The sequence below is a fragment of the Myotis davidii genome, unplaced genomic scaffold, assembly GCF_000327345.1.
Source record: "Myotis davidii unplaced genomic scaffold, ASM32734v1 scaffold32, whole genome shotgun sequence".
NCBI lineage: Eukaryota > Metazoa > Chordata > Mammalia > Chiroptera > Vespertilionidae > Myotis > Myotis davidii.
The window spans coordinates 11,841,077-11,859,605 of NW_006286587.1; the positions used below are offsets into that span (position 1 = coordinate 11,841,077).

General features: G+C 39.0%; 1 protein-coding gene across 1 annotated transcript in view; it reads left to right on the plus strand.

The window, feature by feature from the left end:
* Positions 1-18,529, plus strand: part of MACROD2 (MACRO domain containing 2) — a 1,283,682-nt gene that overhangs the window by 1,200,835 nt on the left and 64,318 nt on the right. The window contains exons 11-12 of the mRNA XM_015560286.1: positions 9,252-9,326; positions 9,594-9,683. Of these exons, the coding sequence (XP_015415772.1) occupies positions 9,252-9,326; positions 9,594-9,683 (165 nt within the window). The remainder of the gene's footprint in view (positions 1-9,251; positions 9,327-9,593; positions 9,684-18,529) is intronic.

Sequence of the window (18,529 nt, forward strand, 5' to 3'; positions counted from 1 at the left end):
TACCTTTTGATGAAACTCTTGCAATTATGACATGCTGGAATTGGCTTCCAGCAGGGCATGCAGGAGGCAGCCTATCAATGATTCTCTCTCATCATTGATGTTTTATATCTCTCTCCCTCTCTCTTCCTCTCTTAAGTCAATAAAAATATATAGTTTTTAAAAAACAGAATAAGTGAGGAAAAAGAAAAGGCCCTCAGTGAGCTATGGAACAACTCCAAGGATAATTCCAACTCCAATATACATGAATTAAAATCATGAAGACAGACCTGAGAGGGAGAGACAGAAAAAAATATCTGAGAAAATAATGGATGATATTTTCAAAGATTTCATTAAAACTATGAACCCATATATCCGAGAAGTTCTATGACCCCAAAGCACAAAAATCATAAAGAAAATTATACCTAAGTACATAATAACCAACTTGGTTAACATAAGTGATAAAGAGAAATATCTCAAAAGCAATCTCAAAAGGAAAATGCAGGTTACATAAAGAAGAACAAACATAAGGATGAAGTAGAAGTCTCATCATAAACTATAAACTACAATTACAGGCAGAAACAAAGATGAATCTCAAAAATATAATATTAAGCTGAAGAAGGCATAAAAGCTTATATTCTGTACAATTCATTTATGTCAACATTTAAAGGTAGGAAAAATAACTGATAGAAAGATGTGCTTACATGATAAAAACAATAAAGAAAATCTAGGTAGTTATTACTATGACAGTTGTTATTGGTTAACTGATGACAGGAAAGAGGTACTGATTAGGTGTGAGCTGGAATTCTTTCTAGGCTAAATGGTTGCCTTAAGAATATTTTCTACTTGCTTTTGGTTAATTGCACTCTATATTTTTTTGTGTGTAGTTTTCTGAATGTTGCATTTTTATAAAATAATTAAAATAGGACAGAAGAAATAAAGGTAATAAGGAAGGAAATTAGGAAGAACAAAAAGAAAGGAAATATCAACAGCAGAGTTTATAAGACAAAGATGATGATGAGGACTGGGGTTATGGCATACAAGGCTGTCGTCCATGAAGACAATGAAAAACTAAAAATCATACTATGCTACAGGTTCTGACAATGTTAGGCTTAAGAATGATTTGAAAATTTTTGTGATACTCACAAATAGAATTAAATAACAATAGAATTAAAGGAAGATATCATACTTTCTGAATTTCCCAGAAAAGATCTTACCAAACATGAGAGTATAGTCGGTAATGCAAACAATAATTTTAAAAAATAGTCTAACACAGCACAATATATTAAATAAGAAAATACATGCAAATAGCTATCATAGTAAATGTAATTAAGTTACTTTATTAAGTGTTAAAAATCAGATTGAATTAATTTCAGTAAAATACTAAGAGATTAAAAATACAAAGTTAGAAAAAGGTGTAGTTGGGAAATGAACATCAAAAGAAAACACAAAAAACTGCTTTAGAATATATCTAGTTAGGTTTCTAGCAAAATGTCTCAAATGAGAAAGTTTGTCATTTTATATCAATAACTATAGGCCCGGTGCATGAAATCCGTGCATAGGTACTGTCCCTAGGCCTGGCCAGTGATCGAAGCACACACATCTGGCATGGAAGGGCAGGTCCCACCTCACCTCTGAGCCCTGGGCAGCACTTGGGCCCACACACACACCCCTCCACCTGAGTCATGGTGCCCAAGTCCCCCTCGAAGATGCAGTGAGTGCAGCCGGATGTTGCAGGCTGGGGAACAGTGTGGGCCTCTGGGTCACCCAGCAGTGCTGCACGGAAGCCGGGTGGCCAGCATGCTCTCTCCCAGCCAGCCTTGCAGACCAGCTCCTGTGCTAACCCACAGGGAGCCTGACCGGCTCTTGTGGTCCCAGCTGCTGTGGCCTGGCTCACCCAGAAGAGGCCATGCAGGTGTTGGGTGGGCATCCCAGGGGAGGGTAGCAGGGAGAGTGAGAGACAGTTTGGCAGACACCCCACATTCTCACTTCATCTCTGTCCCAGTCACCCTTGCCCCCAGGTAGCCAGGGAGAGGTCGCAGCACGTCGCCTACACCTGCCATGTTCTGCCCCCTGGTGGTCAGCACATATCATAGCAAGAGCCCAACTCCTGGTCTCTTGGTGAAACTCCTGGTCAAGCGACTGCCCAAGAGGACACTTTGCATATTTGGCTTTTATTATATAGGATATTTAAACCCCTGATTAAATATAACAATAATGGGTTTTTATGTGTCAGATGATATGGAAAGATACAATATGAATAAAAACTTTTTGGAAGCACAACTTCATTGAATGGTATTAAGACAACTATTTGACCATTTGGAAAGAAAAGCTGAATCCCAATCTCATTCCTTACACCAGCTTAAATTCTAGAAAGATCAAGGATGAAATATAAAAATGAAACTATAAAAATACTAGACTAGAATTACCAAAAGGCATCTTTTTATATTTTGAAATAAAGACAACTTTTGTTGTTGTTAATCCTCACCCAAGGATATTTTTCCATTGATTTTTACAGAGAGTGGAAGGGAGGGGAAGAGGCAGAACCATCAATGTGAGAGTGATACATCAATTTGTTGCCTCCTGCATGCAATCCTTCTACAGGTGCCCCAACCAGGGCTGGGGATCAAGCCTGCAACCCAGGTACATGCTCTTGACCTGGGATCCTTCAGTCTGCAGGCCAATGTTCTATCCACTGAGCCAAACCAGCTAGGGCTAAAGACTACTTTTGAGCTTTGAATATATACACATAGACAAATACACACACACACATGTCTGTAATATGTGTGCACACATATGTCAATAAATGTCATAAAAGAGAGAAATGGCTAATTCTAAATTTATAAATTTTGACATATAAGTAAAGATTATAAACACACTCTAAAAAACTACTGGGAGAATGTTCTCAGCTTAAATGACAATTTTTTTTTTTACTACAAAAAGAAAGACCTCATAAATCCTTAAGAAAAAATATAATAACCCAAGAGGAAAATGGGCAGAAAACTCAATTATAATTTACAAAGAAAAATGTAGTCACCTATAATAATAAAAGCATAATATGCAAATCGACCAAATGAACAAGCAGCAGAATGACCTTCCGGACAACCTTCCAGACCAGCACGCTGTGACACCGACTGGCGCCAGGCCAGCCAAGGCAGGTGCAATGCAATTGGTTGGTGGCCTGGCCATCGCCCCATGATAGCCCTGTAGAGGGAGGCCCAGACCACCAGCCAGTGGGGTGATCAGTCAATCGGAGGTTCCACAATCACCCCAAAGAGGGAGGTCCAGACCACCAACTGGTGGCTGTGGCCGGTGGGCAGGGGCACGATCGATTGCCTGATCACCTTGCAGAGGGAGGCCCAGGCCACTGGCCGGTGGGGTGATCAATCGGGGGGGCTCCACGATCACCCCAAAGAGGGAGGACCAGGCTACTCAGTGGTGACACTGCAGCGGGTGGGTGGGTGGGACCTCCCTGTGTGGGGCGATCCATCGTGGAGACCTGGCTTGGTGGGCAGGGCCTACCTCTTTGGGGCAATCCATCGTGGGGCTCCCAGACTGTGAGAGGGCACAGACTGGGCTCAGGGCTCCCCCACCCACCCCAGTGCACAAATTTTGTGCACCAGGCCTCTATTTATAAATATGAAGACATGACCTATCTCTTCATTACTTAAAGAAATGAAGATAAAACATGATTTTATCCTTTCTTTTTGAACATAGTATATTTCAGTATGATTGAAAATGAATGGCATTAGTCTGAATATGGTGTCCAAACACACACACCATTAGTGGGAGGCTAATGGGCATAACTTCCTCATCAGTAATTTTGACAAAACCTAATAAAAGGTGAAATGTTCATATTTTGATCCAAAAATTATGCTTTGGAAATTTATTTTAAATTAACACCCACCAAAAGTATAGATATATTTATTCACAAAAATGTTCATTGCGATAATTTAATGACACAAAAGAAGGAAACATCCAATGTTTATTCATAAAATGGAATAAAACACATCATTTAAAAATAAGATTTCTGAAGAAATTATCATGACAATGTAAAGATGCTTATAAAAATATTAAAATAGTAAAAATCAAAGCATTTATATATTTCTGTATATGCGTGCATGCACATATAACAGGTACATATATTTATATACATATATATACAGTTATGTACATACTTGTGTGCACACATGGGAATGATAGAAGTTTACAATATTAACAGTGGCAACCCCTTAGTTATAAATATCTGTAATATCAATACTTGATTGCATTTTCAGTGTTTCCATAAGGAAATTGCCTTTCTTTTGTAACTACAAAAAAAAACAATTTTGGAAAGTATTTTCCCTAGGAAAAAACTAAGGATGACTAACAGATAATCAAATTCACTCTAATCAAAATTTTGCTCTTTTCTGGGGTACTTTAGACATGGAAAGGTACAATTGCTTTTATCCTCACCCGAAGATATGGTTATTGATTGAGAGAGAGAGAGAGAGAGAGAGAGAGAGAGAGAGAGAAACGATGTGAGAAAAAAAAATTAATTGGTTGCCTCCCAGAAATTGAACCCTTAACCTAGATATGTGCCCTGACCAGGAATAGAAACCACAACCTTTTTGGGTAATGGAAGATGCTCTAACCAACTGAGCCACCCTGCCAGGGCAACAAATACAATTTTGAAGAACAGCAGCAATCACATTTTAACTTTAACAAAAGTACACAATCTCTATTATCTTTAAGACAGACATCAAAGAAACAAAGTCTTTATCCTTAGGAATACATAAGCATCTAATAATCTACAAGCAAACCATATTTTTGTTGCTATTGGTTAAAAACAGTCCACTTACAGAGTGAGTTTAGGTTTATCCTCTAGAAATGTTTAATTCCAGACTGACGTTCCCAAATTTTTATGCAAATTAATGAAAACATTAGCTTGAGCCAAACTTAATTATCAGGGCTCCAGGAAGCAATCATGTGATCTATTTCTAAAGAATATTGAATGGATTTTGGATTATTGTTTCTAATGGTCCCTCCCATTAGTATGGATGACTGAGGCCACTGTATAAAAAATATACATATAAACTGCAGGATCCTTTAAGTTTTTTGTATCTCAGCCAGGAGGGATTAGGGCAAAGGACAGGGGGTAGAATTCAACTAAACTGAATGTGGAGAGGTAAACATAAAGCTTGCCCCATGGGGTCAAGAAAGCAAGATGGGATGTGGAATATCTGAGTGCACTGGAGAGAAAGGCAGATGGGCTGGAGTCATCATTAACCGGCAGCAGGCCTGGGTACCGGGCAAGGAACCACACATACCTCTGTGTGATATGCCAAATCCTGGCTTGGTTCAGGAATAAGCAGATATGCTTATTCTTAGATTTCAAAGCTATACACTTCATTTCTTTTCTTTTTTACTATCAGAAAAATTAGAAAGGAGAAAATATATGCATTTCCATTTCAAGCAAAGATTAGTAAAATAGGTAAACACAATAGTGGGACAAGAGAAAAAGGCAGAGGAGAGAAATACTACACAAAAGTCTTGCAATGGCCTCTCATCCACAAAGTGAAGTGACAGACCTTGCTGGTCACAGAGAAAAGCCCTAGTTAGTATTCAACAGCCATAGGCTGCCTCCTGGGGCAGCCCCGCCATATCAGCAGTGCTCCTGGCCCTGATCTCCCTATTCCTGATCGCATTCCTCTAAAAATGTCCAGGTGGAGCAATGGGACTGGATATGCACAAGAATACAGAGTGGCTTGCTTCTCCTCTCTCTCTTCATTGTACAGATCACAAATAACGAGTTCAGTTCCCAGCAACGACTTTGAGAGTTCCCAATATTCCCAGTGAGAGAGAATGAGGCTCCGTCAAACAGTGAAGGTTCCCTCTCATTATCATCTTCCCAAATATAAATGTCAATGTGACTAGAAACTTTAGCAGGAGACATAGCCTCATATAAGCCAATTATAGAGAGAATATAAGATATTATCCAGTTTATTTGGCCTTAAAAATAATAATGAAAGTAAATCCCAAAGAGCATCCAGTTCTCCTTTCCTGGTTCTTTGCCATCAATATAGTATATGAGGAGCTTAGTAGCCTAAGGCACTTATTGCTAAAAGGTGTGTGGGAAGTAAGTTACAGTCCCTGACTACTATTTACAGATATTGATGGGTACTATAATAAAGGGAAAATGAAATAGTTATTGATCACTCCTTATCAGTAGGTGTTGGGAAAGAAAATACGAATAAAACACAATCTCTGTCTTCACAATGTTTATAACCTGGTAAGAGAGACTAAAGCAGACAAAGCTATTATAGTGGGGCCTTGACTTACGAGTTTAATTCGTTCTGAGACCGAGCTTGTTAAGGAGCTCGTTAAGAAGCTCGTTAACTCAAATTACTCTATCAACTCAATGCAAAAAATCAGCCTAGAGACAGCTGGTATCTCAAAAAACTCGTTAGTCGGGACACTCGTAAGTCAAGGCCCCACTGTATTACAGTGTACTAAGGAGAATAATAAATAGATGAATGAGCAAAGGAACTCAATAAGCAAAAATATGACCACTTTCTATAGTCCCCCAAGGTGAGAAGGGTGGAAATGGGTCTGGGGGAAAGATTTTTCCTGGTTCCTCCATATTAAAGAATTTTGTCATTATTATCATGACAGTAAAGAATAAAAAGCCTAAGTGGAATTCTCACACATTTCAGGAGGGAGTGTAAAATGGGGCAAACTCTTCGGAACATTGTTTTTTAGTACCTCGTAAAGCTAAACATGTATGTCGCCCATTCCTTAGTAGTTTCATTGGTGAATTTATACCTGAGAGAGATGAGTACATACGAGCACAGATGTCCACCAAAATACATGTACAAGAATTTTTAGCAGTATTATTCATAATAGCCCCATTTTGAAAATAATTTGACATTTTAACACCTATATACTATTGAATAATCAGACAGTGGGATAGTCTACTTCAATGAAAAATAGTGAATTTATGAGTGCATGCAGCAATTGGGATTAACCTCAGAGAAAACGTATAAAAAAGTAAGATAAAATACAGGATATACTTATGTTCTGTTTATATTAAATTCAAAAACAGAAGAATTACCTATGGGGGCAGGGAGGGTATCTGCAGGCACCAACAGGAGTAGCAGAGCTATTGGTGCTAGAAATGTTCTTGGTCTGGGTGGTGATTGACAGGGAGATACATGGTTGTATATTTAAAAACCTGTCCTCTTAAGGCTTGAGTGTTTTACTATATGCAAGCTATACTGCAATTTAAAAATTAAAAGACAAAAGCAAAAAAAAAGAAAGAAAAAGGGGTTAGTAGTCAGATAAACCTAGTTAAGAATTCTGAAAGCAGAATAGGGATCATAATACTTTACAGGCCTGATATGATTAGAGAAAATGTGTATAAAATGGGTAGACAATGTACGGCATTTGTATGGAATCAATAATTTGCAAATATATTTTCTAGGCTAGTGCTTCGCAAGATTTAATGTGCAAATGGAATACCTAGAAATGTTAAAATGCACACTCTGATTCTGCAGGTCTGACATGAGGCCTGAAATCCTGTAATTTTGAAAAGCTCTCAGGAAGTTCTAATGTTTCTTGCCCATGGACCACACTTTGAGTAACAATAGGGAGAAATGGGGATGAATGGGGTTTATCAGGAGCAGAAAGGTCTTGATCAATACATATTTTAAAAGATATTAATGTTAGCACTTCATAAGATAGATTACACACACACACACACACACACACGACCCAAGAGTGACATAATACATCCCTGAATTAAGAAAGGGGATGGGGACTAAATAGGGGGGAAAAGCATTTTTCACAATTGTCAAATCTTGGCATTTCATTGAATTTTGGAGTGATAACAGAAAGACATCCGAGTCAGCTTGAGGTTTTTAGCTTCAAAGATCAAATATATAAATATACTGTAGCTGTAATTTTTTTATCAGATCCTTTTGAATAAAATTGAGCTCCAGAGCAATGGATGTCAAAAAAACACACTTTTTCTTTTCAGAGTTGGTCAACCTGTCAGAGAATGAACCAAGGGGAAGTACTATAGCAGGCAGATTAAGTACAGTTGTGGTAAAGAGGAAGCTATAAAGATGAGAGGTTAAGTCATCTGTGCTGTGGTAACAACCTCAAAAGTCCCAAAAGCTTACAACCACAAAGGTTTGCCATGTCGCTGCTTGGTTCTGCTCCACCAGTTTTAGGCTGAAGGAACATACTCTTTCAGGAGAAAGAGAGAAATGGATCTCGAAACTTCTGCTGAAATGTAGTACCCAGCGTGCTTGTTGCTTGGCCGTTTTCTTAAACCAAGTCACATGAATAGGCCTGGCATCAATGAGGTGGGAGCATACGCTTGTCACACAAGGGCCATGACAGGTCACATGGTCACAGACAGGGAAGTGGCGCCCTCTTACAGAAAGCAGTAGGGACAGGCTGGAGCAGTAATGCCATCTACCACAGGACCGTAAGCAGGCAAAGAGGCCAAGCTCCTCTGCACCCCCTTCGTGCCTATAACCACCCCAGCTCTGGATTTTTTTTTTAATTCAACAGTGAAATAGCTTCAGCATTAAATATTTTATTAGGCAAAATGGAAAGATTTCCATTTTCTCTCTTAATGAGCACTTAAATGTTTTAATCTCTACTGGGAAGGGGAGGGGGAGAAGCCAGGGTGTGTAGAAGAAAAGCATTATTACTTAATAGATAATCAGCCTCAGAGTAACTAAGAGTTGGCTGAATTCCCTCCTGACCTTGGCTGTATTTAGTAGGTGCCATTAGAAAATAGTGGAGCTGTGAGGTGACCCAATCTGTGTGTGCTCATGTTACTCAAGTTTCTCATGCTCTGTTGATGGGAGAATGAACATGCAAGGAGTGTTTTAATTTTCCAGGAATCCTCAATACAGGAACTATCTACATCTTAAAGGAAACTTAAATGTAATTAACTCATGCAGCCCAGAAATTATTTAAAATTTCAAAAACTTCCAGATTGTGTCCATTGCTGTTAGTACATTCATAAGCCAAATAGTAATTACACCAGTCAGCACAAAGAAGATTTTGTCTAAATTATCTGGATATTTTTTATAAAATAATTGAAATAAATTTGATTTGCAAAATGGTATCTTTACCCTTCACTTTCTTTAAAACTGTTTTCTACCTATCCATGTATGATCAAAGCATGGTTTCTGAAATTTTTGCTTTTTCAAACCAGGGGTAAAACTATGGTTATGCATATCACATTTCTTTTATTTTCTAATCACTATTTTTAACAGGACAAGAAAATGATTCAGCGAATAATGAGATAAAAATTGAGGAGGAGTCACAGACCTCATACATGGAAACAGAAGGTACTGAAACCAGGACATATTGTTACCAGGGAATGAGATGAAACTGTGAACCATGACCCTTATACAGACTTGTGTGTGAGTGGTGTGCATGTGTGTTTTTAGGCAATGATTTACGGAGAATGACAATAGTGTTCTGTTTTGTATGCCTATTAAAAATTGGAGGGCTTGGGGAGAACTGAATTAAACTTTCTGTGCTTTAGTAACTGTGTTTTGTCAAGGATTTCAACTAAAACATCCTTGAATAGCCTTCCTTCTCATTCTATTTAGAGCTTTCATCAAACCAAGAAGATACCACGATTGTGGAGCAACCAGAAGTGGTCCCACTGACAGATGTTGAAGAAGAAAAAGGAGGAAAAGGTAGGCCTGCTCTTATATTAAACCATCAAAATAGTTTCTTTGGATTCCTGTCCAGAATTCACCATCAGAGTTATCCTTATGCAACTGTAGTCTGTTAAGGGCAGAGGGGCAGAGGGACGAACATTTCTTTAACCCTAAATCTACTTTTGTGAGTAGAATATTATCAAGTAGCAAGAGAAGATACTTGTAATAGTTTTTTGTCCTTTTAAATAGTATAAATGTGTTTTTATTTAGATTCCATTTAAAGATTATGTTATTGAGAAAGCCTATAAGATATCAAAATTATGAAGTAATGGATGAGTCTTAGAAAATTTTAAATGGCTATAAAACAAATGTCCCCTTTAGTATTGACCTTATTCCCCCATCCTTTATATGGTGGTGATTAAAGAAACAATTTATGTGAAATATGTACATTACATGAACCTTCTAAATTGCAACCTTTGTCTGGTAATATCAGGATGCCATAATATAGAATACTGTTAAAAATAATAGCATTACTATAATTTTTGAAGACATAAGAGGAATGAACACTGTAAATTTTAAAACAGTATTTGGGGCAAGAAGTCAATATATTGGAGTAAAGATAGCAGTCTTTTTAAGAATCTATTTTAAAAAACCATTATCAAATAAATTCAATATTTACTGAAGAACTTGAAGAATTCCATTTTCATATATAAAGCAATCTCTTAAAAGAAACTAAAATATGAAATATGAAGTGAAATGATTTCTCTGGAACACTATATCATAAATCATGCTGCTCTTAAATAAATATGTGTTTGCAAAGCAGTTGCAAAGTAATAACTTGACAGGCCTTGTTTATAGAACACAGTGATCAATTTTGTTTCCAAATTAAAATGCGGACATGATCTCAATTGTAAAATCAGGTCAATAGTAGCTACAGCTTCCAAATTATGAACTCTTCTTGACAGGGGCATTGATACAGTTTAATTAGCAAGCCATGTTAGTGATTATGACACCTCTTTTTTTAAAATTTTCAATATAGAGCCCAATATTCTTCCATTTCTCTGCATCTAATAGCCTTTCTGTATTGCAAATTCTAGTTCAGGCTCATGTTCCTGGCAAGTCAAGTAAATGAGATATTTGGTGTATTTTATGTATGATGATGATAACAGGCATTTGATACAACCCTTACTTTAGCCACAGTTACCTGGCATTGCTCCCTTCAATTGTACTTCAAAAATATAAAATGCCGAGTGGTGCTTGCCTGAATAGTTTCTCTATAGCAGAAATTATTTATTTTGTACCGTGTATGTCAAGACATGCCAATGAGAAACATTAAGTGGTATACATATTCTTTTTATTAACTTGTCCTCCAGGGAAAATAAAAACCTCATGTTCAGCACACATGGACATGTCACCCTCCTCACAGTGACTTCTCTAGCATTGAGTACTCCTGTAACTACTGAGGAGTTGGTTCACTACCCACTGTTTACCCTCCCTTATTATTTGCTTCAAAGCAAACTGAAAAGCTATTCCGTTACATATAAGAAAAATAACCAAAGGAAAATGGGCAACGTAGATTCAGGGTGCTCTGCCCCTAATTAGCAAGCTGGGTGAACCTGGACAAGTTATTTAATCTTTCAATGCCTCAGTTTTCTTATCTGTAAGATGGCGATGACAAAAGTCACATCAGTTGTGGTGAAAGTGTGAGTTAGCACATGAAAAGCTCCCAGGACCTGGGGCATAGGAATCATGCCATAAGCATTTAGTATTTATCATAATTTGATAAATTGGTGACAGAGTCAAGAGAATCCACATGTGGAGTTCCTCAAATACATTCATTGTCCTTCCTAACTATTTGCATCTATATAAACTTTACATAGGCTGCACTATCCTTCAACAAAAATTGTTCTGCACATTCCATTTTTAGCACCATCACCTGCAGTGAGTTTCAATAGGCATTTTGTATCCTAAAAAGGTTAAATAATTAATAAAATGTGAGATGAAAGGCATCTCTCTTATTCATAAAGTCCTTTTTCTTTGTCAAGATCTCAATCTTCTGTTTGAGAAATGCTGAATCAACCATAATTTTAATTTTTTTTCTTGAGAATTGACAGACAACATTATAATAATTTTGTTACTAGTGGGAAGAAGTCCTTGTCCCCACCTTTGTTCATAGGAGTGGAATTATTGCAATATCCCAAGAAAAATAATTTTCTGAGACATGCCCAGGAGAGTCAGTAATTTTTGTTTACATGGAATTAAATCCCTGAATTTCTAAGGTCTCCTCTCCCTCAGTCCCACCATAAAAGATATGTAACTGTGGACTTAATAGTGCTAGAATTAGAGCCAGTGTCCAAAGGTTCTGTTCCATGCTGGGTTTGTGTGTCCTGTCGCAGCCCATCAGTCGGTTTCATGTGAGGTCCGCATGGCCATGAATAAAAGGAAGCAGAACGATTGAAATTTCTTTTGAGAGCCAATTTTTTTAAACTTAAACTATATAGGTAGGTACATTGTTATTAACTTAATTAGGGTATTCCTAAGGCTTAAGAAGAGCCACACTCAAGGGGCCAAAGAGCCACATGTGGCTCGCAAGCCGCAGTTTGGAACGGCTTTGTTTAGGGGATTATGTATTCCCAAATTCCCATGGGCTTGCAGTGGCCATACCCATTCTGGCCAATTCATGGTTCCCCAGGCTAGGCTGACAAGCCAATACCTTCCCTATGTCACCCCAGCTTTACTGAGCATGTGTCTATCTCCCCTTCGTTGGATCCCTTCCCTCAGTAGTCTGCATAGAATGGGTTAGTGGTTCCCTGGGGAGTGCAAAATTGCAGGTTCCTGCCCAAATGACAGGACTATAATATCTGACCTTCCATTTGTTCCTTTTCTATTATGAATAACTAGCTAATTACAAAGGTATCAGTCCCACTTTAAAGAGAACTAACCTCTTTGTAATCCTACAAAGGGCAAATGAACAAAGGTCTCTATAGCTTCTTCTTCAGTGGTTCTCAACCTTCTGGCCCTTTAAATATAGTTCCTCATGTTGTGACCCCAACCATAAAATTATTTTTGTTGCTACTTCATAACTGTAATTTTGCTATTGTTATGAATCGTCATGTAAATATCTGATATGCAGGATGGTCTTAGGCATCCCCTGTGAAAGGGTCGTTCGACTGCCAAAGGGGTCGCGACCCACAGGTTGAGAACCGCTGTATGCTTCTTGCTCTCAAGGGGGACAGATCTGCCTATCCCAAGACTTTGAGTTTCTCCCCTATCTGACAGAGGAAGAGGAAGCAAAAAGGAATGGAGTCTTCATGCAGGGAAGAGGGATTTTTCACAGTTGAGGTCAGTCTAGTGACCCTGGGAGGTGGCATAGATGATGTCCAGAGGCTAGCTTGTTGGACAAACTGGCATCCTTGTTTTATTCTAGAAGTGAAAAACTTGACAATAAAGTTAAAAGGCATAATTTGAATATAAGGGGACTTATAGTAACTATAGGTCTGGTGAGAGGTATAAACCCATGTAATAAAGGAAATGACTAACTTGACAATGTTCTAGATTAGGTTGGAGGAGTGGCTTCCCTGGGTCGAACCTTTCTGAAGCTCTTCTGCCCACCATACTTAATTCAAATAAGTTAAGGAAAATGTTATAAAATTTCCCCCATGAGAAACTCTGGGCCTCTTCTGTCAGAACCATTTGGGCAGAAAAGGAAAAGCAATTTCAAGCAATGCCAATAGACTATCCATACTTCATTGACTCAACCATAAGTCCAAACTGTTGAGTCTAATTTCAGGAGACAGTGATGCAGATGGCTTCTAAAGTCAGATTTATATTGTGTGAACAAGCAATCAGGCAAATAAGGACATACATTCTATGAAAATAGAAGACTACAAAACACAGAGGTTAATGAATACAGCAAATCATAAACCAGTTGAGAAGACTTCCAGATGCAAGGTTTTTGCTGGAATGAAATCAAGGAGTGACAACTTGATAGATTTTCTGCAGTTAGAACATCTCTGGTGATGTCATCAGGTGATGAGTTCTGTATGGCATACATAGACAGAGCCTTAAAAACAAAACTTAGAAAACAGTGTACTGCACCGGAGTCCAATATTCTCAATTGGGTTTTCTGATTTCCCTTTGAAATACAGTTTTACTCCCTAAGATAACCCTCATTTCCATTAAAGAAACTGCATTAAGTCCAGTTTTAATTTGGCCCGGTTATTTGCCTAAACACAACAAGAATAGTAACTGATCAAATAGATCACACAGGCCTTTTCAAATTTGCTTTGCTGGAATTTTCACAAGGCATCTTTAGAGTGAGCTATATCAGACCCTCAGGGTGAAGAAGCCCAGCCACAGTTGCAATCAGGCTTTGCCTGTAATAACTGTAGGTTTGGATCAATTTCTCAAGTCCTTGAGGTCCCCAAAGATATCTTGAGGTTCCTTCCTTGCCATCTTTCGGGAAAGCAAATTTCATTTCTTACCTGGAAAGACTGCATGAACCACGTGACCACGCAAAGTATCAGGCCATTTCTCCAGCGGGCTTTGATTGGTGTTGGAAGTCAACATTAGTTCCGTAAGGCTTTCTGGTGCCATCCGGAGTTAAGGCATGCGTCTCTTAGACATGGCATTCAGGTCAAAGTCTTGGTTAAAAGAACACAGGTGAAGACTAGTCTTATTGGACTTATGCAAAGAAACATATTGCCATGACCCACTTATTAAGAATTGCCAAATTCTGCAGGGGTAAGTAGGGAGAAAAAGCAAAAAGTAAGCAATTATCATGTAATTATAATGTCCAAGATTGGCAAACACATTCTATAACTTTTAGAAACACTGGTTCATTTACTGCCAAACACACTAATATTTTAAAAGACATACTTCCATGAATAAAAGTACCATTTAGAAAAATTCACTGATTTAATAAATCAATGAGTTAAACTGATTGGGTTAGATAGCTTTGGTTCACATAAGATCTATTTCTCAGATTCTGCATTCCAATAGATGGCTCATAAAGGAGTCCTTTTGGAGACCAGGTATTAGCACTTTAGAGCCAGACAGTCCTTTTCTTGAAAAACCCAGAATAAAATTCCTTGCCAGAGTAGGCATTTTCAAGGCACTGTGAATGGAGATTGTACTACTATTATCTTTGGGGCGGGAGGAACCCAAAATATTTTGTCCTTTTGATAGCTATGGGAAAATATGAGTATCCCCCATTTTTCCTAGTTTTGATGTCATGTTGCCAGAGCCTAGGATTGCTACACAACACCCCACTATCAGTTTCAGTGACATGAGACTGCGTCAGGGGCTGAGACCTTCCCAAAATAGTAATAAAATTTTGCCCAGATGTGGAGTTTTACCAACAGTCAGTGCTGATCAGGCACTGTTTAGTTGGGTTTATTGAACGCCACAGGGGTAATTCTGATGGTCTCTGAAGCTATTGGAAGTTTTCACCCTTTACTGTCTTGGTCAGAAAAATTCTATTCTTTCACTGAGCTAGAGGAGGGGAGAAAGAGCATTCTCTGTTAACTTGACAAGACAGAGATGTAACACCCGGGCGCTGGGATTAAATTCTGTTTGCAGTCAGTCTCCAAGGTTACTTCATAAAAAACGTTCATTTCTCTGAGCACCTGTATATTTGAGGTTTTTCTGTACTAGTTATACATGGAAGAAGCATTAATGGCAAGTAGCAAGTCAGAAATATAGCAGTTGCATTTGTAACATAAACTAAATTTGATTTCTGCCCTTAAGCATCCTGGCTGTCAGGGTGGTGCTTTCTGGCATAGACAGGAGTGCTCCCCCCATAGCAAGGAGCAGGGAAGAGGGCTGGGCCAGGCAGGGAGCAGACCTGGCTTGTCAAAGGCAGGACCCTGGCAGCAGCTTTATTTTGGTGGCTTTCTATCCAGGCTTTCTCTACCACCACTGGGTGAAAGGCATGAACCAGAGCCAAAGGCCCAAGAGGCTCGAGGGGCGCTTTGGCTGGAGAGCTCACAAGGGTAGACAGAAGGTGGAACTGTGGGTCCCTCTCACCAGCAGCTTCAGTTGGTGTCTGCCTTTGCAAACCCTCCCCCTTCAGCACCTTGGTACCTGGAAATTAAATCTGTGTCCTGCTTAGGCAGGCACACTCTAAGGGCAGAAGCAGAGGGGAGAGGGGGAACAGAGGGAAGCAAGGGTCTGGGGCTCAGGCCATCCTGGGCTGGGAGCCCTGTCCTAGGCACAGTGCTGCCAGGACCTCCCAGGGCTTAAGAAAGTTGGGGGCATTTGGGCTTTCATGCATTGGAAGTAAATCCCGAGGCAGTGGCAAGTGCGTGCCAGCTCCATGCATTCTGGATTCTCCAGGCACCCATGTGCCCGTTGCCCTGCAGAGGCCCACAGTGCTGGATCCAAGACAGCAGATCCAAAGCTGTAGTCTGAGTCATGCTGGGGTGGAAGCAGAGGGAAGATAAACCATAGAAACACTGGCAAAAGGCAGAGATGTGTGGAGAGATAAGTTTTGTAAACGGGGAAGAGATTTGGGCACTAGGCATAAACTTGTGGCCACATCAGGGTCTTGTACTTGCCCAGCATTTTCTGGAGCTTGTTGTGGCTTCAATGCTGGGATCAGGGTGCTGCTTTCTCCTGGGTCTGCATCCAAAGAGGCAAAAGTGGGGTAGGGAAGAGAAAAACAAGTGAAAAATCCAGCCAAGCACCAATTCAGTAGATAGGGTGAGAAATGAATTCTCAAACTCCCAGGCCAGGGAGACGGGTTTCTCCCCACCACCCAGGCCAGGTTCCTCTCCTGCTGTTTCATCCTCCAAGTGCTGGTCTGCAGGCTGCCAGTATGCTTTTGCAGGGGAGGAGCAGAGAAGAGATGCTTTCCATATTTTCCATTAGTCAATTCTCCTGGTAGCGTCCCATCTGTGTTGCCATCTGTTACTGGTAGGGAGAGGTCCTTGTCCCCAACTGTTGTTTGTGGGAGTGGAATTCTGGCGATATCCCTCCCACCCCCACCCCAAAAAGAAATTTTTCAGATCACACAGAATGAGAAAGTTTCATTTGCATGGAATTAAATCCCTGAATTTCTAAGGTCCCCTCTCCCTCAGCCCCACAATAAAAAGAAGCGTAGCTATGGCTTTCATAGAGCTAGAATTAGAGCTAGTGTCCAGAGTTTCTGTTCCATGTTGGAGCAGTCAGGCTAGCCGAGTTTGTATTTCCTGTTGCAGTCCATCAGTCCATTAGTCCATTGAATGTGAGGTCCTCATGGCTATGGGCCAGATGAATGAACACAAGGAAGCAGGAACAAGAGCACCCCGTGAGTCAAGAGCCAAGAGAGCAACAAGAGAGAGGAAACTCCACTGTTTAGGGGATCACGTGTTCCCATATTTTTACGGGCTTGCAGTGGCCATGCCCATTCTGGCCAATCCATGGTTCCCCCGGCTAGATTGACAAGCAAGTACCTTCCCTATGTCTCCCCAACTTTACTGGGCATGTGTCTATCTCCCCTCTTTTGGACTCCTTTCCTCAGTAATTTGTAGGGAATGGGCCAGTGGTTCCCTGGGGAGTGCAAAGTTGCAACTTCCTTCCTGGTGAAGCTGCCCAAATGACATCCCTATAATGTCTGGCCTTTCCATTGCTCTTTTCCTATTATGAGTAACTAGATCATTACAATGGTATCAGTTTCAGGCTTGAAACATAATGATTCATAAAGAAGCAGCCATGATTTATAAGTAGATCCACAGACTCAAAATAGTAAATAAATTCAAAGTAGTAGAATTTTCTTTTGTTTCATATAGGTATTAAAGAATCTTGTTTGAAAATATCAATGAGAAAATAGGTCCAGGTTTTGTGTATCTTTACAGTATCTCTTAATGGAAAGTTTCACATATGTATTAAGACATTCATATCTGCAAACAAAAACAAATTAGTATTCTACTACATTTTTAGGGATGTTCTTTATAGTTCTATAAATATCGGTTCTCTTTTATTTTGAGACTCTTCCTAAGGAGATATAAAGGGGTTTCTTTCAAAAAATTCCAGACCAGGAGAAATGTATAACCTTTTCCTCTCATTTTGTAACATTCTGTAAGATTAGAAAATGTAGATAATCTTCAGGATACATCTTCTAAAGCTCCCAGGTGTATGGGCACAGATGTTGCAACATTAAGTTTTGAAGTTAGCTCTACCAAAATATGGCTTTTGAAAAGAAGAGAAAATATTCAGCAGAAGCTCATGCTGATAAAATTATACAATAGCACAATGGACATGTCCCTAGGAGACCTGAAATACAAAAATTTCAACAGGCATAAAGTGAGATTTCACATATGGCATTTTTTCTCATATGGCCACATTGCCTCTTCCTAAATGAGTTCAGTTTTATGCTTCCCCAGCAGGATCTACAGCACATATGAAACCCAGTAAAAGAGCATCACTTAGGTTAATAACCAAATAGGAAAGTAATATTACAGGAGTCTCCTCTAAAATGGATCTTATGTGTTGGCATCAAATATTTAAATGTTTTCCTAAATATTTTTATTTCTAGCTAAATTTAGAAATATCTGACATAAAGTTTTAACTATATTAACATTGTGTCATTATTATATGACATTATTTGAATTTATTTTTCATTATGAACATAATGGACTTTTTCTTAGTGTCATATAGAATGCATACATCCCAATTATTTTTTCTTGTATCAGATAATGTGTGTGTGTGTGTATACATACATACATATAGATAGATAGATAGATAGATAGATAGATTACCCAAGTAATTATCACTGTGAAAGTCATTTTACATATTCTAATATAGTATGTCTTTTTATTTCTGAGATAAAAGAATTTTGTGACAAATATTATACATGAGTTAGTATGAGGAATACATTCAACTTATTCTCATTTTAGAGGACT